The 21,171-nt window shown below is 39.4% G+C and overlaps 2 protein-coding genes across 4 annotated transcripts in view; one reads left to right on the forward strand and one right to left on the reverse strand.

Annotated features, from left to right (window-relative positions):
- Positions 1-2,087: 2,087 nt before the first annotated feature.
- On the forward strand, positions 2,088-15,336 carry degs1 (delta(4)-desaturase, sphingolipid 1). Its single transcript, XM_040139082.1, has 3 exons — positions 2,088-2,486; positions 9,462-10,204; positions 11,961-15,336. Exons 1-3 carry the CDS (start codon positions 2,405-2,407, stop codon positions 12,105-12,107), a joined length of 972 nt encoding a protein of 323 aa, XP_039995016.1. The 5' UTR covers positions 2,088-2,404; the 3' UTR covers positions 12,108-15,336.
- A 4,681-nt stretch (positions 15,337-20,017) lies between these two features.
- The window catches only part of nvl (nuclear VCP like), a 32,926-nt gene continuing 31,772 nt past the window's right edge, over positions 20,018-21,171 (reverse strand). For all 3 annotated transcript variants that reach the window (XM_040138891.1, XM_040138890.1, XM_040138889.1), the window contains one exon: positions 20,018-20,382. In XM_040138891.1, the coding sequence (XP_039994825.1) occupies positions 20,338-20,382 (45 nt within the window). In that variant the 3' untranslated portion in view covers positions 20,018-20,337. The remainder of the gene's footprint in view (positions 20,383-21,171) is intronic.

Consider the following 21,171-nt stretch of genomic DNA (forward strand, 5'->3'; position numbering starts at 1 on the left):
AAAAATTACACAGTAGTTGTGGCATGTGCAAAAGATTGGGCACCCTACTAAGTCAGTACTTAGTGGCCCCCCTTTTGGGAGATAACACAACTTGCAAACAGTTTTGTAGCAGCTTAGAGTGTTTCTGTCCTTGATTGATGAATCTTCAGCTGCTCTTCCAATTTGCTTTGGATCATTGTCTTGTTGTAGAAGCCAGTCCTGACTGACTGCAAGACATTTTCATTCAGAATTTGCTGATATTATATAAATAGTATAGTCCATTATTTCCTCTCTCTGTGTGCTGTTTCCTGTGCCACTGGCTGCCACACAACACCAATGCAGAATATTTCCACCCTATGTTTTACTATCGGCAAAGTGTTCCTTTCTATCAAACGTGCTCTTTTATTTCTCCAAACACACTTCTGGTGGTTGTGTTCGAAGAACTCAGTCTGAACTTCATCTGTCCACAGCACTTGTTCCCAAACCATTCAGGCTAATCCAGTAGTTGCTTTGCTCGTATCAGATGTTGACTCCCGTGATATGGTTGCAGGTAAGGTTTCCTTCTGATGACTCTTCCATATAGACTCTGTTTGTGCATTGATACTGCACAGTGGAACAATGCACCGCCTCTCCTGTGTCAGATAAACCTTCAGCTGCAACTTCCTGGAATAAAACTACGGATGTTGCTATTACATGGACTACTAGTCCACATGCACAACTTTAAAGTTATATTCTGACATTGATAGTGAACTATTTTGTAGAATTCTGTCCCCCTTTACTAGGGTTTAGCTTTATAGAGTATAAAAATAAATGTGATCCTAATGTCCTGTCAGGTTATAGTGCTAAAAATAACACCTACATCTTCTGGGACCCCCTCAATACCACAGGATGTCACCTCAAGAGGTGAGAGGAATATGAATATCTGTAACTGGAGAATAATAGTGAATTCCTTGGACAGTAATTCTCTTTGCTTTCCACATGCTTACACACTCTCAGTTGTGCCAGTTAGGCCTGATGAGATCCCTCTGGGCCTTATTTGGAGAGACAGTATACTCCTTTGTTGAACATACAGCTCGGGTGTTGTTGGTGAGGACTATTCTCAGGCTGTTGTAGATCACTCTCACTCTGGTCTGTGGGGGCCTTTGACTGACACTTTTGGCCTCTGTGTATTAACGAGCATGCACATTAGTGTAACTGTCACTTTTGAAATGCACCTAAAAATTATGTTTAGGGATTGACGTTGTGCTGTGTAGATCTTTACACAAATTATGTATGTAAGGGTTTACATGCATACATATTGCTACACCCAGGGCTGTAGCTACCACTGGGGACACTGAGGTCATGTCGTCTATGTTGTCCCTTGACATTTGGGGATGTTAACAACCTTAATGAGGAGTTTACATTCTGTTCCTATGTGGTGGGTTTTGATAGCTGATTAGCATATTTTCAAATACCCCTAAATGTGAGTGCTTGAAGGCAACAAATGTAACATTTAATGAGAATTAAAGGGGTTTGGTTTTTCTCCAACTGAACGATACCAAGGTGTGGAAGCGTGGAGACAATAATTTAGCGTAATTTACAGGAAATATAATTTAACTGTTAAAAATGTGTTTTAAAATGGGAAGAAAATAATATAATCACAACATTTCACAGGCTTTTTGCTCACTAGTCAGATTTGTAGCTGGTTGGGGTTGCACTGGGCGATTCTGCAGCCATAAGCTCACTATTTCTAAAAATCTGGATATGGGTCTGTTATCAGTTTCAGTTGGAGCTTATAATGCCAGTAGTTTCATCCTCAGAGCTGAGAAGGAGGCATAGGTAAACAAAGCCGCATCTTAGGTTAATGTATTGCGGTATTTTCAGTCCAAGTTAAGTAGTTTTCAAGTTTTTGTGTAACACGTTCTTAAGAAAAACTAAAGGAAGATACAGAAAACATAGCATCGGTAAGCAAGAACACCAAACATACAAATATGCACGTATTAAGATATGATACAGAATAATATGATAAAAGTAATTATTTTGAACGATTAAATTGCCATTAAAAGCAAATCTTCAATAAAGCTCTTATTTGTTGAAGAGGACCAGGAACTGGATGACATCTGGAGCAACTGCATTAACCCGTACGGGTAATGTTAAAAAGAGGACGAGGTGAGGATGGACGCTGTTGTGTAACCGTAATTCAACACGTTGGATGAATCGGCCTGCTGGGAGGAGCTGCACGCCGTCGACTGAGTTGGCTGAGGTCCGGGCAGGTCAACCAGGCGGGCCCGGTCTGAGAACAGAGGAGAGAGGAGAGAGGGGAGGAGGAAGATCACTGAGGAGGGGAGAACAATCGGAAGAGTTGTTTTTTTTTTTAACGACCTTGAGATTTTTTTAGATACTTGTTTCTCTAAGTAAGTTGTTGAAAACTGTTGAAAACCAAAAGATGGGGAACTGGGTCGCCCGTGAGGACTACGAATGGGTGTATACGGACCAGCCGCATGCCGACAGGAGAAAAGCTATCCTGGGTGAGCTAGCTTATCCTTTAGCAAGTTTCGGATCAACCTATAATTAATTTGGATATAGCGGTGCTAACTTATCTGGGTGGCTACTTTAGCAGCATTAACTTTAGGTAAACGTGTAATGGGTTGTATATATACCACCATCAAAGTGGTAAGCTGACCCAGTTTGCTAATGTAACTAAGCTAACGGTTCCCTATCCGCCTGTCTATTTGCCACAAGTCCCCGCTAACTGACCTAGTTTGGGCCTAACTTTGGCGACTCATTTAAGATCTTTTTGATAAATGACATCCAGCACCTTGGCTGTTTTTTATAAATATTTATGCGCAAGCTCGTCTAGGCTAGTTAGCTTAATGTAACATATTAACATTAGCAGTGCACAGCCACTCCCTGAAATGACATAACCGCCTGCCGAGTTACTCCAAGGAAAGTTGCAGTAACGGCCCAGATCCGGCCAGAGATGGACTCACACTAACACAAGTCTCTTGACTGTTGAACCACGAGTTTAAATTTGCTCTCAGCAGGCGCTTTGTCGTCTTGTGAGATATATTATAAGTGGCCAGCGTTAAATAACCACATTAGGAGAAAATTGACATGTATGGTGTATTTCATAATAAAGCGATACCAGTATGTATAAACATTTCATTTATATACGTATATTTACGCAAGCAAGCTTAGCTAGGTAAATACTGTTAGCAAATTTTGAAAATGTGGAACGGAGACGGGTGTAGTCTTCTAATTTACGCTCATATTGTCAGAGAGTATTCAAAGTTGGTATGTTCTGGACCTGCCCCTTCTAATACTTCATTAAAATAACATAATGCAGTATTTTGTATGAAATATTCAAAGTAAAGATCCCGTGTTTTTTTGTTTTTTTTTTTATGGCTGCGCCATAGATTGGAGATAAAGTTGCATAAAGTTATTAGAGTCGCAGCATTAGGCGATTATTCATTTAGTTGCTAAGGAATGAATCACCAGCTCTTACAAGCAGCTAATGATTATTTTCATTATCAGTTAACATACTGATTTAGTTTCTGGATCAAGCGATACATTTTTTTGGTTTATAAAATGTTAGAAAAGGGCCAAAAAAGTCCCCATCACAGTTTCCTTAATTCCAAGGTGACGTTTTAAAAAATTTCTTGTTTTGTCCAACCAACAGTCCAAAACCTAAAGGCGTTTGAAGATGTCCCCTGGCTCTACATTAAATTGTGATGGGCATTTTTTACTGTATTTTGATGTTTTGTAGACTAAAGTATTACTTGATTAATCAAGAAAATTCAATAATGATTAATTAGCAGATTAATTGATATAGAAATTGATCCTTAGTTGCAGCACTAAAATTTACCCCGCTTTCTGTAATATTCAATAACATTCAGTATCTTTGCTATCTTTGGAAACCTTGGGATCTCCACGAGACGCCACTGTAAGCTGGTATTGTGGATTGTTGTATGAACATTAACAAAGAAGAAACTAAAAAATTTGGGCACTTAACGATTGAGCCTAGACACTGTCGATTTGACTGAGGGATCTGTGACAGATAATTCACATCACTGAATTTAAGCGGCAGCCCCATATAAGGTGCTCCTTCTATTGAGGCAAATGCAAAAAGGCCTCCTTTGTGTCAAAGTCCCCTTTTGTGAAAATGGTGGTCTGCCTTAGTCCCCTGGGTCCAGGACTTCTTTCCACTCTTATCATAACAGACACTTTAATGTCAAGTTAATTAGTCAACACAAAGTACTGCCGAGAATGAGACCAGAGCCATGGGTAAAGATACTCATTGAGAGCAGAGCTGTGTCCTGTGTTGAATTATTCATATTACTACATATTGAAGGCAGCAGTATCAGGAGACTCTCAGGCACTGCTGCATCACTGATTAGTAATGGTGCTGTGCATGCGTTTCCACAAATGTAGGGGAGGTAGACTCTGAAGAGCATGTTTATTTTGTGCAAGGTATGAAACCTCCAAATTTAACTTGTTCATAGATTTAATATGTTCTCATTAAATATCAGAAATCTGTTCTTTTTACTCTTATTTTGTTAGTTCAAAATAATGTATTTTGTAGAAAACATTATGTTAGTATAGTTAAACAAAAAATTTAATTAAAACGTAGCTTTGGTATCTCTGCTGAAATTCAGGTACTCTAACAAGATATTGTACTGGCACCAGGAACCAATAAATGTCTGTACACTACTCATCTTTAACTTTATTATGAAAGCTTATCAGAGGACTATTTTATTTTACTGGTATAATAGATTTCTTGTTAAAGAAAACAGACAACACCACCCCAGCATTGTAAAAAAAATACTCTCTCCTCTCTGAGGATCTGTAAATAAAATTGACCACAAAACAACAATAATATTTTGATTTAGCAGGAGGTGTTTTTATCAGCTTCTGAAATATGGGGTAATCCATGGTTTCTGCTCATTTTGGCGTTATGAGCTTCTGTGTATCTATAAGTAATGCAGTTTTTGATCGTATTAGGACCTTGCCATTGCTTGTAAAGAGCTTAGTTGTATACAGTCACATGCCTCAGACCTCTCCCACTGAGGGCCAGCTCAGCCTTGTAAAAGGGGGGGGGGCCTGACACAGGATGTGGTGATTGCTGAGACTTGTCTCTCCGCTGTAACCTCCCAGTTCGTAGGCAGATAGAACCCGGTTATGTAGCCTGGAGGTCTTCTTTGTTTTTCTTTGCATTTCTTTGAAAGCCAATTAATTTTAAATGGATGAGCAGCTAAAGCTTTGCGTGACTTGGGATTTTATCACGAACAGATATATTCATTATTCAGCATTATGTTTCATTGTATCATATTTGGCCTTTTTGTTGTTACCCTTAGAGAACTAAGTGAGTGGAGTCTGAGCAATAAGACATATGAGGGAATGGACTGAATCAATGGTTTCTAGATAAACTCATTGCCGGGAATGCAAGTAAGACAATGCTACTTTATTTTCACAGATATTTACCGGCAGCAAAAAAAGATTTATACATTTCCCAGTAGCATCAGGTTGTGCAGGTTTCATTTCATTAGCGTCTATTTGATACTGGTTCCTACTGCAGTTTGGCAGTTGTTCAGCAGTTTCAAGTCGAATAAAGGAGTTCATAATATCAGAATGAACCTCGTGCCTCCCGTCCCTACTTCTTCAGCTTGATGTTCATGATAGATTAACTTTAGTCCCGTGTAAAGGTCAGTAATGTGGCCATGTTCAGTGACTTGTTAAACACATCAGCTGGTTTATCAACAATGGGCTGTTTGCACAGCCAGCCACAGTTCCACACAATGAACTTAACATAAATGGAAGTCTAGCTGGATTCCTCCTGGACCCAAGAATACCTTTCACTAACCAGTCTTTGTCTTTGAAGTTAGAATAATTTAAGCATTCTGGCAAAGGAATGCACATGTAAATGAGTCAATCCTATCTTAATCCCAGACAGTTATGTTATTGTTGATTAATGTATAGATGGATATATAAGAATTTAAAAAGAGGTGGAGCAGATTGATGACATAATTACAAGATACATTGGTTTACATTCAGATTTTCTCTTGACAGGTTTTATTGTGAAAATATTTTTTGAAAGATTCAAATGGAAATACAGAATTATCAAACAAGTGTTGTGAGTTCATTGTTGACCTTGGAAATAGTATTTGATAAAAAAATCTCAACACAAGGTCAATTTAGTAGCTGTTTGATCCCATCACACAATCTATTAAATCTCCACCTCCAGAAAAACTGGGCAAACTCCATCTGCTGTGAAAGATAATTCAACATGATCAAAAGCTTCAGAACTACTACTAAGTGGACCTTGTGGTAAGATTTTGTCACCTATCACATAATTGGATTAAATGAGTGGGCTAAGAAGGTCAAATTGATAAAAGTGTATACATCACAGTCAGTTAAGACTGAACAATGACAGAGTAACAAATATACAGTTAGGTCCATAACTATTTGGACAGTGCCACAATTTACGCATGTTTGCCTCTGTACACCACCACAATGGATTTGAAACCAGGCCATCAAGACGTGATTGAAGTGTAGACTTTCAGCTTTAATTCAAGGGGTTTAATGAAGTATTTCACCAACCGTTTAGGAATTACAGACATTTTTATACATAGTCCCGCATTTTCAGAGGCTCAAAAGTAGTTGGAAAAACTAACATAATTATAATTATAAATATAGGAATTATCTTTTATACTTGGATGAAAATCTTTTGCTGTCAATGACTATCTGAAGTCTGGAACCCATGGACATCATCAAAGGCTGAGTTTCCTCCCTTATGATGCTTTACCAAGTCTTTACTGCAGCCACCTTCAGTTGCTACTTGCTTGTGGGTCTTTCTACCCTAAGTTTTGTTTTCAGTAAGTGAAAAGCATGCTCAATTGGGCAGAGGTCAGGTGGCTGATTTGGTCATTGAGGAAAATTCCATTTCTTTGCCTTGAGAAGCTGAGAGCAGAGAGTATAGCCCTATACGCTTTTTTAGACGTTTTCTGGCAAAGTCTAATCTGGCCTTTCTGTTCTTGAGTATTACCAGTGGTTTGCACCCTCTGTATTTACATTCATAAAGGTGTCTCTTGATTGTAGACTTTGATAATGATACTCCTACCTCCTCAAAAGTGTTCTTGCCCTGGCTAGCTGTTGTGAAGGGGTTTTTCTTTACCGAGGAAAGAATTCTGCGATCATCTAATTAGTTGTCTGATCATCAGATTAGCGATTAGTTGTCTTTCATGGTTTTGCAGGCTTTTTGGTGTTGCTGAGTCCATTTCTTTGTTTTGTTTTAAGAATGTACAAAATTGTTGATTTGACCACTCTTAAAGTTTCTGCCATCTGTCTGATAGGTTTGTTTTGTTTTTTTCAGTCTAATGACGGCTTCCTTCATTTGCATCAACACCTCTTTGGACCATATATTGAGAGTTCCCATGAGCAGCTAACAAATGTAAATTCAACACTTGAAATCAACTCCAGACCTTTTAGGCCACACCTGGCCATGATTGCCAGTCAATTTGATTGACAAATTGATTGCCAGACAATTATCCAATTACTTTTGAGCCTCTGATTGGTAGTATGTATAAAAATGTCTGTAATTCCTAAATGGTTAATGCAGTGTTTTTTGTTGAACTCCTTGAATAAATATTCAATCATATCTTGAAGGCTTTGTTTCAAATCCATTGTACAGAGGCAAAATTACAAAAATTGTGTCACAGTCTAAATACTTATGGGGTAGCTGTGGCTCAGGAGGTAGAGCAGGTCGTCCACTAACCAACAGGTCGGTGGTTCGATCGCTGGCTCATCCAGTCCACGTGTGTGTGTGCGTGCGTGCGTGTGTTCGTGCGTGTGTGTTTGTGCGTTTAAAGCGCAGTATGTATAGAAAAGAGTGCTGCATGAATGTGTGTGAATGGGTGAATGTGGCAGTAAAAAGCCAAGATAAATGGATGGGTTTCAGGGTCATGTTAAAAGGTTCCAGTGACGATTAGTGCTCTGGTAAGTTTCGCAACAGCTGCTTAGTTTCCTCTGGATTTCAGGTTGGAGCAAGGGACAGTCAGCACATACGTTCCCTGTTCTGTAACCCTGCTGTAAGTGGCTTTGCAGTGTGTAGAGGATGTCAAAATCACTAATCCAGCTTGGACTGGTGCAGAGAGGCTAACACACGCGCGATGTGGAAGGTATGTGAGAAGTCAGTAGTTTACTCCCAACATCTGAGTTGTGTCTGCTTCCACAAAGACTTGTCATTAAACAAACACACCAGCTCACACCTTGCTTGGTTTGACTGGTATATGAGAGCAAGGCATTGCAACAGCATGTCTTGCAAGAGGGAAGAGATAAAACATGGCTGTTACTGGTGGAAATGTTTGACAAAATTCTCGTATTTGACAAATCAAGACTGAACCAGTGACATGTCAACCAGTTTGAGCAAAGTTTTTCCTCCTAATATAATATAACCTGCCATATTAAAACATTCAAACTATAACCACCTGGCTACCAGTTACACACAGGCATTTGAGAATTTTTGACCCCCTCTGCCTACATCATGATGTAGGGACAAGGTACATGCCTGAATACTGGGATGGTAATAATTTGCACTCGCTAATAAAAATTTTACCACACCAGTCTGATGGATTACTGCTCAAAATCTTAAAGTGTATACCTCAACATGTGGAAGAAGACTGAAGCTGAATGAGTTCTTCATCAAGTCACCTGGAATGCCCTTACATGTATACAGTCTCCCATCAGTGGTTAAGATGTCTCACTAACAGTGTTCACTCGTGATATAGTAAAGTGTGACCTACTTCACTTCATATAATAATTAAATATTGATTAAATAAATCTTCATATTAACTCTTAAAAAATTTAGCAAATTTATGATTTGTCAACTATTAATTCACCATAAAAAAATGATCTAATAGCATAAAGGTCATCAAAATATCAACTCATTGAGAGGGAGTTTTGGCATTCGAGAGAGCAGTTAGGCTCTATAGCAAAATATGGAATGTGCATCTTTAACAGTAATAACATACTGACTGGATGACTAAGTAATGTAGTAACACCATTGGTCGTTGCTCTTTCAAAACAAAATGGCACCAACAGTTTCTATTGCATCATCAGAGGGGCATTTACAGGTAGTGTTGCCAACTTAGCACCTTTGTCGCTAGATTTACCAACTTTTCACACTGATTTTGGGACTTTTTTCACAAAAACACGTAGCAATAAATCTAGCAACTTTTTCGACAAACCTTAACTATTTTCCGTAGAAGACAGTTGCCAGTGTTGCCCTGTGAGTGCGAAATCAGGCTTTCCCTACACAGGCACACCTCTTTATGCCTCAAATTCAATTGACCACATGGCAGCTGACTGTTGTTTTTACATTGACATTCTTGAATGGAAACATTAGGTGAACTCCTTCATGTAAATGTTTGTAACTAGATACTAAGTTTTATTTTCATTATATGAATCTTCACTGATTTTCACTGTAGTCTGTTGTTTTGCTTCTACAGCCAAATATCCAGAAATCAAGTCGCTGATGGGTCCTGACCCGAGGCTGAAATGGATTGTGTGCATGATGGTGGTGATACAGTTTTTAGCTTTCTACCTGGTCAAAGACTTGGACTGGAAATGGGTTTTGTTTTGGACCTATGCCTTTGGCAGCTGTATCAACCACTCAATGACCCTTGCTATTCATGAGATCTCCCACAACACGGCCTTCGGAAACAACAAGGCCATGTGGAACCGCTACTTTGCCATGTTTGCCAACCTACCCATCGGCCTGCCCTACTCTGCCTCCTTCAAACGCTATCACCTGGACCATCATCGCTACCTGGGTGGAGATGGTGTAGATGTAGACATCCCTACTGAGTTTGAAGGCTGGTTCTTCTGCACACGCTTCCGTAAATTCATCTGGATTATTCTGCAGCCGCTGTTCTATGCCATTCGGCCCCTCTGCATCAACCCCAAACCCATCACTCAGCTGGAGGTGACCAACGTGGCCTTCCAGCTCACCTTTGACATCCTGCTCTACTGGCTGTGGGGGGCCAAGCCTGTGGTCTACATGCTGGCTGGCTCCATGCTGGGGATGGGCTTGCATCCCATCTCTGGTCACTTCATAGCTGAGCACTACATGTTCCTCAAGGGCCATGAGACCTACTCCTACTATGGCTCCCTCAACCTGCTCACCTTCAACGTGGGCTACCACAATGAGCACCATGACTTCCCCAGCATCCCAGGACGCAGGCTTCCCATGGTTAGTACACCTGGGTGACTATGGAGATCACTGTTAGCCACAGGTGGCAAACTTTTCAATCAGACTGCACTGTCAGCTGCATTTCCTTGAGGTTAGAAGGAAGAAATCATTTGGGTGGAGAAAAGTCTATCTAGGCAGGCAGCTTAACTAAATCCTATGTCAAACACAGTATGTGCAACCATGTTACTGTGTGAGAATGGTGTTTCACAGTAACTGTCATTCTGTGATAACTTTAGTGATATCTCTATCTTGCAGTCAAAAATGGTGGTCATACTATATCCTGTCATTTTTTCCCTAATCTCTTTGACTTCCTCTAGGGTAACTTCATGATCAAACCCACTTTTATAGTTATTTACAATACTTGGTTCTTAAAATCTGCTTCTTTTAATATGTGGGTAAGGACTGTCAAGGTACACGCCTCGATTATTAGATTAGATTCAACCATTGTTAACATTCTAAATTGTTCATACTAAAGGTTAACATGGTAAATGTTAAATGTGTGAATGTTTATATTCTTACCCACACAGATTAATAAGGATTTGATTTGAATAAGCATTCAGTAAATTCAGTAAGTTCAGTAAGAATAAGATTCAGTTAAATAAATTATTATTTAATAAATTCAATTCAATTAATAAACCCCCAAGTCATGGCTGAGAAACTTTTGGGCCTGATTTGATTTAATTTTTTTTCTCACATTTTCCTGGCACCTGTCTTGCAGAATAAGAGCAGAATAATAGACTAATGTCTTCAGCAGTAAGTAAAGATGGGACAGGCTATAAAACAACAATTAGAAATGATTAACAAGACCTGTAAAAGCAACATCCAGTGTGTGAGGCACATCAGAAAAAGGGTCAAAATCAGGTACTGTAGTTTATTCACTACAGACCCAAGACCAGTCTAAAAGTGCACAAGGCTTTGTCGGTAGGAGTTATGTACAAACTCACAATATGTGCATTTAGTAATACTTTATCTAAATGGTCTGTAATTTTCTGGAAAGAACTATGTAATGTGGTTGTAATCATTGGAAGAACTGGATTCTCCTTGAGAGAACGGCTCCTTTTGAACCCAAGCAGATATTGATCCATCATTCATTTAGTATTGGAAATGTTATTTTCCATATACAGTGTTTTGAAGGCTATACTTGCCTGTCCACAGATTGCACATTTTTCCTTTTTCAGCTCAGGTACCGTGCACTTACTAAAAGACTAAACGTTACACCAGCAATTGGAAGGGGGCAAATTGATCACTGTCTCTATTTTCCCATTTCATAGTCCTTTGTCAAAACACTTAGAGGATATTATGAGGAACTAACAGACCAGTAAGAAAATTGTTATGTGTTTTTATATTGATTTATTTACTATTTAAAGCTTTAAAGCATATGACACACTCTCCTGAAATTGATACATTTGGACAGACAAACCATACAACCACTACACAGAGTTCTGACAAGGGTTTTGCAGTAGCAGCATCATAAATTTGATTTGATTTCTTTATGAAGTGTTTACTATCCACAGGCTCTATCAACTCTGTCCACCCACAGTTAATCACATTAGTCACAGGTCAGTCAGAGCCACATCAGAAGCACCCAATCCCTCCGTTTCAGTTGTGTAGAAACGAAAGTGAAAGTTTTCACCACAAAAATGATCAGTATGTTTCAGACATGAAAACATTCACAGGCTGTGTAAACTTTTAAATTGAAACTGTAATCTAAAGGCAGCATTCAGCAGTGTTTGGTCTGTGTTTTCTTGGTTTCCAGGTGAAGAAAATAGCAGCAGAGTATTATGATGATCTGCCTCAGTACACGTCGTGGGTGAAAGTCCTGTATGACTTCATCATGGATGATACACTGAGCCCGTACTCTCGAGTCAAGAGGAAGCTGAAGGGAGATGTCAAACAGGAGTAACTTCACTGAAAGCTTCACTGGAACAAAGTTGCAGTATCCACCATGACAGCAGCCGGGCTCACCGTCCTATAAACTTACCAGCTTCTGCAGATTAATACATTCAACATGTGCAATAATGGTGGAGATTGTGTACATGAGTCTTGTATGTTTTTTTTTTTTTTTTTCTCCACAGGAAGAGAAAATAGTTTCAGATATTTGTTATCCAGGTCAGAAAAACCAAGACAAGAGGTGTGAGATTAAAAATAAAAGAGTTTGGAGTTTGTTCGTGTGATTATAGGCAGTTCCTGTGACTGGCTGCACCAAGACCTTGGTTTAGATCAAACAAGTAGTTCATCTCGGACACTTAATTTGCCATGTATTCTGAATGAAATAAGACTGTTGGCTAGAGTGCCATGAAATTTGGTGTAAACATTTCCGTCCCCCACAGGATGAATAGTAATTATTTTGGTGAACTCTCCCAATTCCTAGGTTTAAAAGTAACTCCAAAATGTCCAATTTAGGTTGCTGTGTTGTGTTCAGGCTCTTTCATGCCAGTTAGAGATGATCCGTTGCCATACTAGCTGCTGTGTGCTGTAAACATGAGTGCTCTTTACATGTTGGGTCTATTTTCAAGGTCTCTGAGGCCACAGTGTCTGTTACCACGCTAATCTGAAATGAGTAAAACAACAACTATTAGTAAAACAACTCTATAAACAACATTCAGATATGAACAGACTGCTGGAAGTCACCTTTTCTTAGATACTTAAATTGGACTTTTGAACCATGCTGGAGACTCAGAAACTTTGCAGAACCAGAATATGATGCCGCCATAACCGGTGGACATGAGAGGTTATGACATATCCATCAGCTTCACCTGTACTTAGCATGCTAACACATTAAATTAGGATGCTGACCATAGTACACATTTTACCTGCTAAACATTATGAACGTTAGCATGTTGATATTAATGTTTAGTTCAGAGTATAGCCTCACAGCGCTGCTTGCATGGTTGTAGACTTAAAATGCTTAAAAGATGAAACTCAAGAGGGGGGGCGAGAATCTGTTGTGCTCATGACTGTCATTGAAATAATTATAATCCGTCAGTGCTGCAGCCCGTGGGAGAACAGGAAAGTCTTCTTTTTTGATCATATCATATTTTGATCTCCCCATGGTTCTCGCCCTCGCGAGCTGACACACACTCCCTCTCTGAAAGGGCTTTGGTCCTGCTCAGAATGCTGCTGCTAAGCAGTTTTTATCAGAAGTAACAAGAACCTGTTACCAGAAGCCTTATTGAGGCAGTAGCAAAAAAGTTTTCCCAAGGTGTTAATGGATCCTAAAACGTTTGGATCGGTGAGAACAAAACAAGACTGGCCTGACTATAGACCAGTCTAAGACGTCTTTGTGCAACCAGCCCCAGAAATGATTAAGATAGCTCGACAGCCAACTATAATGAAACCTCTCACAGGTCGTTGTACCATTTACTCCTGTATGGTGACCGAGTGCAAACCGTATCAAAGGTGTTCTGTGTTGAAGTTTGTGTACTGCCACAGAGATTAATTGTATACAACTGAATGAACCTAGATACCTTCCTCCATGATGGACTTGTTGTTGGTCAACAGCATTGCTCTGTGTGTGTGTGTGTGTGTGTTTGTGTGTGTGCGTGCGCGCGTGCGTGCGCCGAAGTGGACCAAAGTTAAACTCTCAGTGAATCCACTCATTAAGATCCCCCCAACATGAACTGATTTGTTGTCATGTCTGTTTGATATCACATGTATTTAGTTTATGGGGAGGCTTGCATTGGTTGCTTTATATGTCAAATGTAGAGGCTGCCGTTCCTGGCCCATGACCCTTTCTCCAAATGCTTTGCTTTTTAACATGTGACTCTTTAACATATCATGACATTATACAGCCTATTGTCACGCCTCCATTCAACCTGTGGGAGTCAGTTTGAAGATGTGTTGCATGTGAGATGAAAGTGTGTTACTCATCAGTGCCTAAGCTTTTTTTTTTTTCACTTCCGCCTTTGTGGTCTTAATTTAAATTTTATGAAATTATTCACTTTGATGAGAAACCGTATGACAAGAAGTGAAAAAGTGTTTAATACTGAAATCACTAGGCTTTATTGTTTTTCTTCCACTTCCTCCAGCTTTAGATTGTGAGGCAGGCTTCCAGCTACACCTGAATAGATGTCCTCTGTCTTATGTTTCTTGAAATTGGTAGATTTAGCAGCCTGGAACTGAATTACATGTGGTTGCTATTGAATTGGCTGATTCCACAATTTTTATATTCCCGGCAGTGCAGAGAGGGGGCGTTGATCAACATTTGGACCAGGGCTTCAAACTCTAATTACCTGGGGACACGTGTAGAGTCAGCGAATAAAAACACTGCTGCTAATCAGTGGTCCACCTCTCTTGAAATCGTGTGTCCTCCAAGTCAACTTCTCGGTTTAAAAAGACCATTTGGCGTCTTGTTGCTGCAGTAAATCAGACCTTCGTGTCGGAAGATAAAATTTACAGAGATACAGGCCAACACAACACGAAGACCTCCCCTCTGGTGCAAGTTTAGGTGGAACCAAACACTTTTTCATCTATCAGAGAGGAGGAAGAGGAGGGTGTGATGTGTGCAGAGGCCCCTGATGTAGACCCTCAAATACTACATTTCTGTCCACATTTATACGTGTACATTATACACATCACTGTTGATTCTGATGGGTTTTCCTTTTTCAACATATTCATAGAATTTTAAAAACCCCATTTGAACTATAAGATAGACACCATATTAAATACTGCAAGTGAACCTGAAGGTTGTCGTGGAACCGTAGTTAAAATTTCTAAATTTTTCAAAAGATTTTCTGAGTACTTGAAGGATTTGAGCTGAGATCAGAAGATTATTCTTATTTTAAATGTTTTTAATTGTGAAGCACCATTACGTTAGTCACATTTAACAATTTAATATAATAATTGAATAACACCCCTTATTGTTAAAAAAATCAAAATATAGAAAATAGAACAAATACAACATAATACCACTGGTATAAAACTTAAAATAAGCCCTCCCTCCCTTTAGTTGACTGTTTTAGTTCACCCGTCTTTTCCAAATGCAAAAGTAATTTTTGAGGAATTTTTAAATATTTTTTTAAGCTTGTCCTTGAGGATACAGTACAGTACCTTATCCTACGCCTGTGAATATATGTTGTGTGCCCTCTATAAAATCTGAAATTGTAATAAATACGGTCTAGCATTGATGGAAACAGCGTTAACTCCAATGCCTCGTTCCAAACGGCATCCTGTCCCAACCTTTTTTAAAAACTGGATCGTATGTCGTATGGCAAATATCTTGTAACACATCGTACAAAGCATCTCATAAGCAGTTTTCTAATTAATCAGGTCCTGCCTTTTCAAAACTGGGGAGGTGTGGTGTTACCTGAAGATAGCTAAAAAAAAGTGACCCTTTGGCAGGCTGAGTTTCTCCTGGAGCTGTTGAAACACCACAAATTTGTCGTACGTACAGACCCCCTCTGCTGCGGATCCTTAATTCTCTCCATGTGTTCAAGGCCCCATCCACATACTGTATGAAGGAATGGTTTGATTTGATCACATGGGTAAGATAAAAGTTAATGCTCTGAATTTCAAGTGTTGCCCAATCACTAGTCTTACTCCTGCAGATATGGTCTTTTTTTTTTTTAAGTCTATGAAGTTAAAAATTCCCTATGAACAGAATTAGAGTACAGTCTTTGAAAAAAACAAAACAAATTTCAGTAAGGTAGATGTTCAGAAAGAAAGCAGTAGCAGAAAAAAAAAATCATCTCAGCTGCATGTACTTTATACCCTGATAATGTTCAAAATAAGTCAGGTTTCCAACAAAATTGGGATAGTTGTCTGTGTCAAACAACAAAGGTCTGTATAAGGAATTGTCATCAAAAGTTCATTCATGACTTTGAAAGAGTAATTGATGAAATAATCTCAGTTTAATTAAAATAATTCTAAATTCTATTTTTAGTTGGACCCTTGACATTTATAATGGGAAACCACACTCAGTAATGACAAATATTAGAACCCCGCTTCTGCATGAATGTGTCCATCCATAAATAATGATTCTTTTTCACAACACGTTTCACACTCCTGCCTGTTTAGGGTGTTGCAGCCAATCTGACAAAGCTCGTCTCCTGTTCATGGTATCCTGCTGAGAGAAACTGCACTGGGCTGAAACACACGCGAAAGGTTGCCAGGGCCTGGATGAAGGCGGTCTGGTCTGATGAATCCAAATTCAACAGTACCACCATGATGGTAGACTGTGTGGCTGTTCCAGGAGATCTTTACATTACAGCAGACCAGGGGGATGATGGGTAGCTGTAACGACATAATCCCTGTCATGGTAAAAATCGATGAGGGATGGATCAAGTATCATTCATGTAAAATGACATTACTGAGTGGCCTGCTATAGTCCCAGTGAACAACTCTGGAATCAACTCAAATGCAGCATCTGAAGAGAGCATCCACCTGTGAACATGGTCACTTAACAGACCTTTCTATTGGTCACTGAGCTCACACACTGGCTTTCTTATGGGTTTCTCCACCTACAGTTTTTCAAAATTACTGTAAGTGAGAGGACAAGCAGAAACACCTGCACATGTAATGCAATGTCTCACAGTCACCCTGCGATCAATGCTACTCAAACTTTTTTTTTTTTAGCTTGGCAGTTCATCCTTGGCCATGGAAATGGTTTTTAACCAGACAGTCTCCAACTTAACAGAACAGTTCCATGACAACAGAGCAAAGTTATTCTGATGATGAAGACAGTGTGGTATGGTCAAATGCTGCAGAGCAAGCAGGCAAAGTGGGCCTTGTGTGGAGATTTCATCACTTTATTTTTTGCTGCGAGTGCTACTTTAGATGATGTGGTGCATTTCTTGCCTGAACATTGTTTTGTTTTTGTACCGGACTGACTTTTATTTTATATATGTGTTTCTAATATTTTATCCGCCTAATTCAAACACACACACTGTGAAGGACCAAGAACGCCTTCTATGTAATGCATTCCAATACAGCACCATTGCAAACTACAGCCTTAAAAAAATTGCCATGGAGATTAATCAACTACAACTAACAAAGGTAGCATTAATACAGGACTGTTGAACTTCATCACCATCTACAGGCATACATCTTCCTGGTCACTTAGGGTGCATCAGTATTGGTACTCATACTGGGGGTTTGTCTATGATTACACTGTAATACTAAAAAGAAATCCCCATTAATAATTATTCTAACGCAGAGGTAACTAAATCGTCTTAGTTATAGTGGTTGTATTCAGCGGGGTTTCAAAGCTTCTATATACTATACTGTAAACAGCATCTCTGTTGGTCATGTTTCTCTAGACTCTCATTGCTGACACTGCAAATGAGTGCTGCTTTTATGTTGTACACCCAAGTGACCAAATGTGCTGAGCTGGCCTTTTATCGTGCTCATAGTGCACAGGGCAGACCTTTTCCACAGACATTCTAACAGCCAATGTCTGCATGCAGTTTAAATGTCTTTACATTACCAAGGTCCAATTGTTGTGCATACTGGGTCACTGGCTTGTATGTCATAAATGTCATCAGTAACACCTGTACTTTTTCTGCAGTGTGAAGTCAACCTGTGTCAAATTGTTGCGATAGAGGCTTGTAGGTTCCAGACACCGGCCCATTCGGACAGACACACATTACCTGCAAAAGGGACGCATCAGTCACAATTAACATGTTTGTTTTTTACTCCGCTGAAAGAGTTAAGTCACATTCAGAAAGCTACTGTACTTGGACAGATCACACTGAAGCTTGCACAGTGGATGTGTTTTGATAAATAACCAACTCAAGTTGATGCCATCGTAACTGACTGGCTTACTGTAGGATGTAAGATTATGTATGTACTGCTGTTTGTTACACAACACACACATTGTTTTTTAAGAACGTTTGTTACTAAAGAGAACATTTTTAGGAATGCTTACTCTGGAGCGGTAATACCTGTAATACAGTAATTTCATACCTTATAATGGAACGGTTTCTGTCTTACGATGAATGCAGCATATGATTGGTCAAGTTGAATGTCTCAGGACAGGTTTAAAATGCATACAGATGTGATACCAAAACATCTAGCTGCACCTGCATTAGGGCAATAAAGAAATAATATCTGTAGGTTTTGTGCAACCTAAGAATACTCTCCTCTTTGTGTCAGCAGTTTCATGAAGTATCAGATGCCTTCTTTTACTGCAGCAAGCTGTGAGGGACTGGTCATATTGTCTTACCAGTGAGCTTTGAGAGACGCATGTGGGATGTTGACGATGACAAACTGAACAGTAACAGTCTGCCAAGTGTCTAATAAAGAATAGCAATGAAATGCAGCGTGTATATACGCCACAGCTATCAGTAGCGTGTGTGCAGTCAGTGGTTGGATGGAGAAGAGTTTACTGAGCTCAGGGTGAGGTCAGACAGAGCCCTGATAGCAGAACAACAGCTGATCTGTACAGTTGATAAGAACTTAATCTTTTATCAGAGTACATGCCAGATGTGTTTGTAGTTGGTTTCCATACACACTTTTTATTATAAAAGCAGGAAGCAGTATCATGATTCAACCTTACTACAATGTGTATAAATACAGAATTACAGAATTTTTGTATTTTTGCCTCTGTCCACCACCACGATGGATTGAAAACAAAGTCATCAAGATGTGACTGAATTGTAGACTTTCAGTTTTAATTCAAGGGGTTTAACAAAAAATACTGCATTAATGGTTTAGGAATTACAGCCATTTGTATACATAGTCCCTCACTTTCAGAGGCTCAAAAGTAATTGGACAAACCAGTACCAAGAGTTTTTTTTAATGCTTAGATGAAAATCCTTTGCAATCAATGACTGCCTGACGTCTAGAACCCATGGACATCACCAAATGCAGAGATTCCTCCCTTGAGATTCTTTGCCAGGCCTTTATTGCAGCAACCTTCAGTTACTGCTTGTTTGTGGGTCTCTCTGCCCTCAGTTTAGTCTTCAGTAAGTAAAAAACATGCTCAATTGGGTTGAGGTCAGGCGACTTACTTGACCATTGAAGAATATTCAATTTCTTTGTCTTGAGAAGCTCTTGGGTTTCTTTCTCAGTATATTTTGGGTCATTATCCATCTGTACTGTGAAGCCCTGTCCTATCAGTTTTGCAGCATTTGGCTGAATCTGAGCAGATAGTATAGCTTTATAAACTTCAGAATCCATCCTGATACTTTTATCAGCAGTCAAATCATCAATAAACACTGCTCACCATACGTGCCCATGCTACAACACTACCTCCACAACGTTTGACAGATGATGTGGTATGCTTTAGATCGTGAGATGTTCCTTTCCTTCTCCATACTCTTCTCTTCCCATCATTCTGGTACAAGTTAGTCTCGGTTTCATCTGTCTAAAGAATCTTGTTCCAGAACTGGGCAGCATTTTTTTTAGATGTTTTCTGGCAAAGTCTAATCTGGCCTTGCTGTTCTTGAGTGATACCAGTGGTTTGCACCTTGTGGTAAACCCTCTGTATTTACACTCATGAAGGTTACTCTTGATTATAGATTCTGACAAGGATACGCCTATCTCCTTGAGAGTTTTCTTGACCTGGCTAGATTTTGTGAAAGGTTCTTCTTCACCAAGGAAATAATTCTAGGATCATCCACTTGATTTGTCTTTCTTGGTCTTCCAGGCCTTTTGGTGTTGCTGAGCTTGCCGGTACATTACTTCTTTTTAAGAATGTACCAGATTTTTGATTTAGCAACTCCTACAGTTTCTGCTATCTGTCTGATAGGTTTGCTTTGTACTTTTAGCCTCATGTTGGCCACCTTCATTTGCATCGACATCTTTGGACCACATATTGAGAATTCCCATGAACAATTACCAAATGCAAATTCAATACTTGGAATCCATTCCAGACTTTTTATCTGCTTAATCTGTCTTGAAATAACAAGGGAACAGGCCACACCTGGTTATGAAACTGATCAATTGTCAATTGTCCAGTTACTTTTGAGCCTCTGGAGAAGAGGGACTATAAAAGTGGCTGCAATTCTGAAACAGTAAATGCAATATTTTTGTGAAACCCCTTGAATTAAAAGTGAAAGTCTACACTTCAATCACATCTAGATGGCTTCATTTAACATCCAAATAGTTATGGACCTTTCTGTATAGTACATTTAATTATTGAATAGTAAAAAGCTGAACTGTTGCTGGTGAGGTCGGTGGTCCTGGTCTTGCAGTTATCTGCTGAGGGATTCTCGGAGCTGCTCATATATCCTCTGGTCCTGCACATAGAACACAGATGTACAGTCACTGCATGTTTGTGATTTTCACACATAAGCTGAGCAGCTTCAAAAAGGCTCTAAAGAAGGACGTCAGTCCTGCCTCTCCTATCACCCTTACAACACACAACAGGTGACTGACTGAGTGTTACAAGTGAGGAAGCACAGAGGTCTGTAACTTTATCAGCAGTCCACACTCATAATAGCTGCTGGTGTTTAAGTTGTATTCCTGCAGCTTAAATTATTATTTTCTGACTGTGTGAAGTAATTCTCAGTAGAGAAGCCCACGGTTTATTGTCACAGTGTTCAGTATGGGACAAGTCGGACTGGTTTTCCTGGCTACTTAGTAGCAGGGAGGTTATGGGACATTGATCTGATAGACAGTATAGCACAGAGCTGTTTGCCCGGACACAAACGGTGACAGAAATGATCTGCAGCATCTGGAAAACTGCCATCGTAATGGACACGTAATGAGGCACTTCATTCCACTGTGAGGTGTTCCTGTACAAACAAATAACCACAAAACTGTTCTATAAACAACTTGTTCCATCATAGTGAGGTCTGAGAGGAGAATGGAATGGTGGACGTACACTTAAGATTAGAGCTGGGTATTAAACCTCAATAGTTTTTAGGTACTGACTAAAATGTGTCTGTGCTACAGTGTGTCAAAACCTGTCAAGTTCCCAAATCTGGCATCAAATGTCTGGTCAGGTTCATAATCTTGTTGATTTAAACTTTAATCAGATCCTGATTTCAATGAATAAAACAGTTCCAGTTTTAAACTTTATTCTA

The sequence above is a fragment of the Xiphias gladius genome, chromosome 11 (genome assembly GCF_016859285.1).
Source record: "Xiphias gladius isolate SHS-SW01 ecotype Sanya breed wild chromosome 11, ASM1685928v1, whole genome shotgun sequence".
Classification (NCBI taxonomy): Eukaryota; Metazoa; Chordata; class Actinopteri; order Istiophoriformes; family Xiphiidae; genus Xiphias; species Xiphias gladius.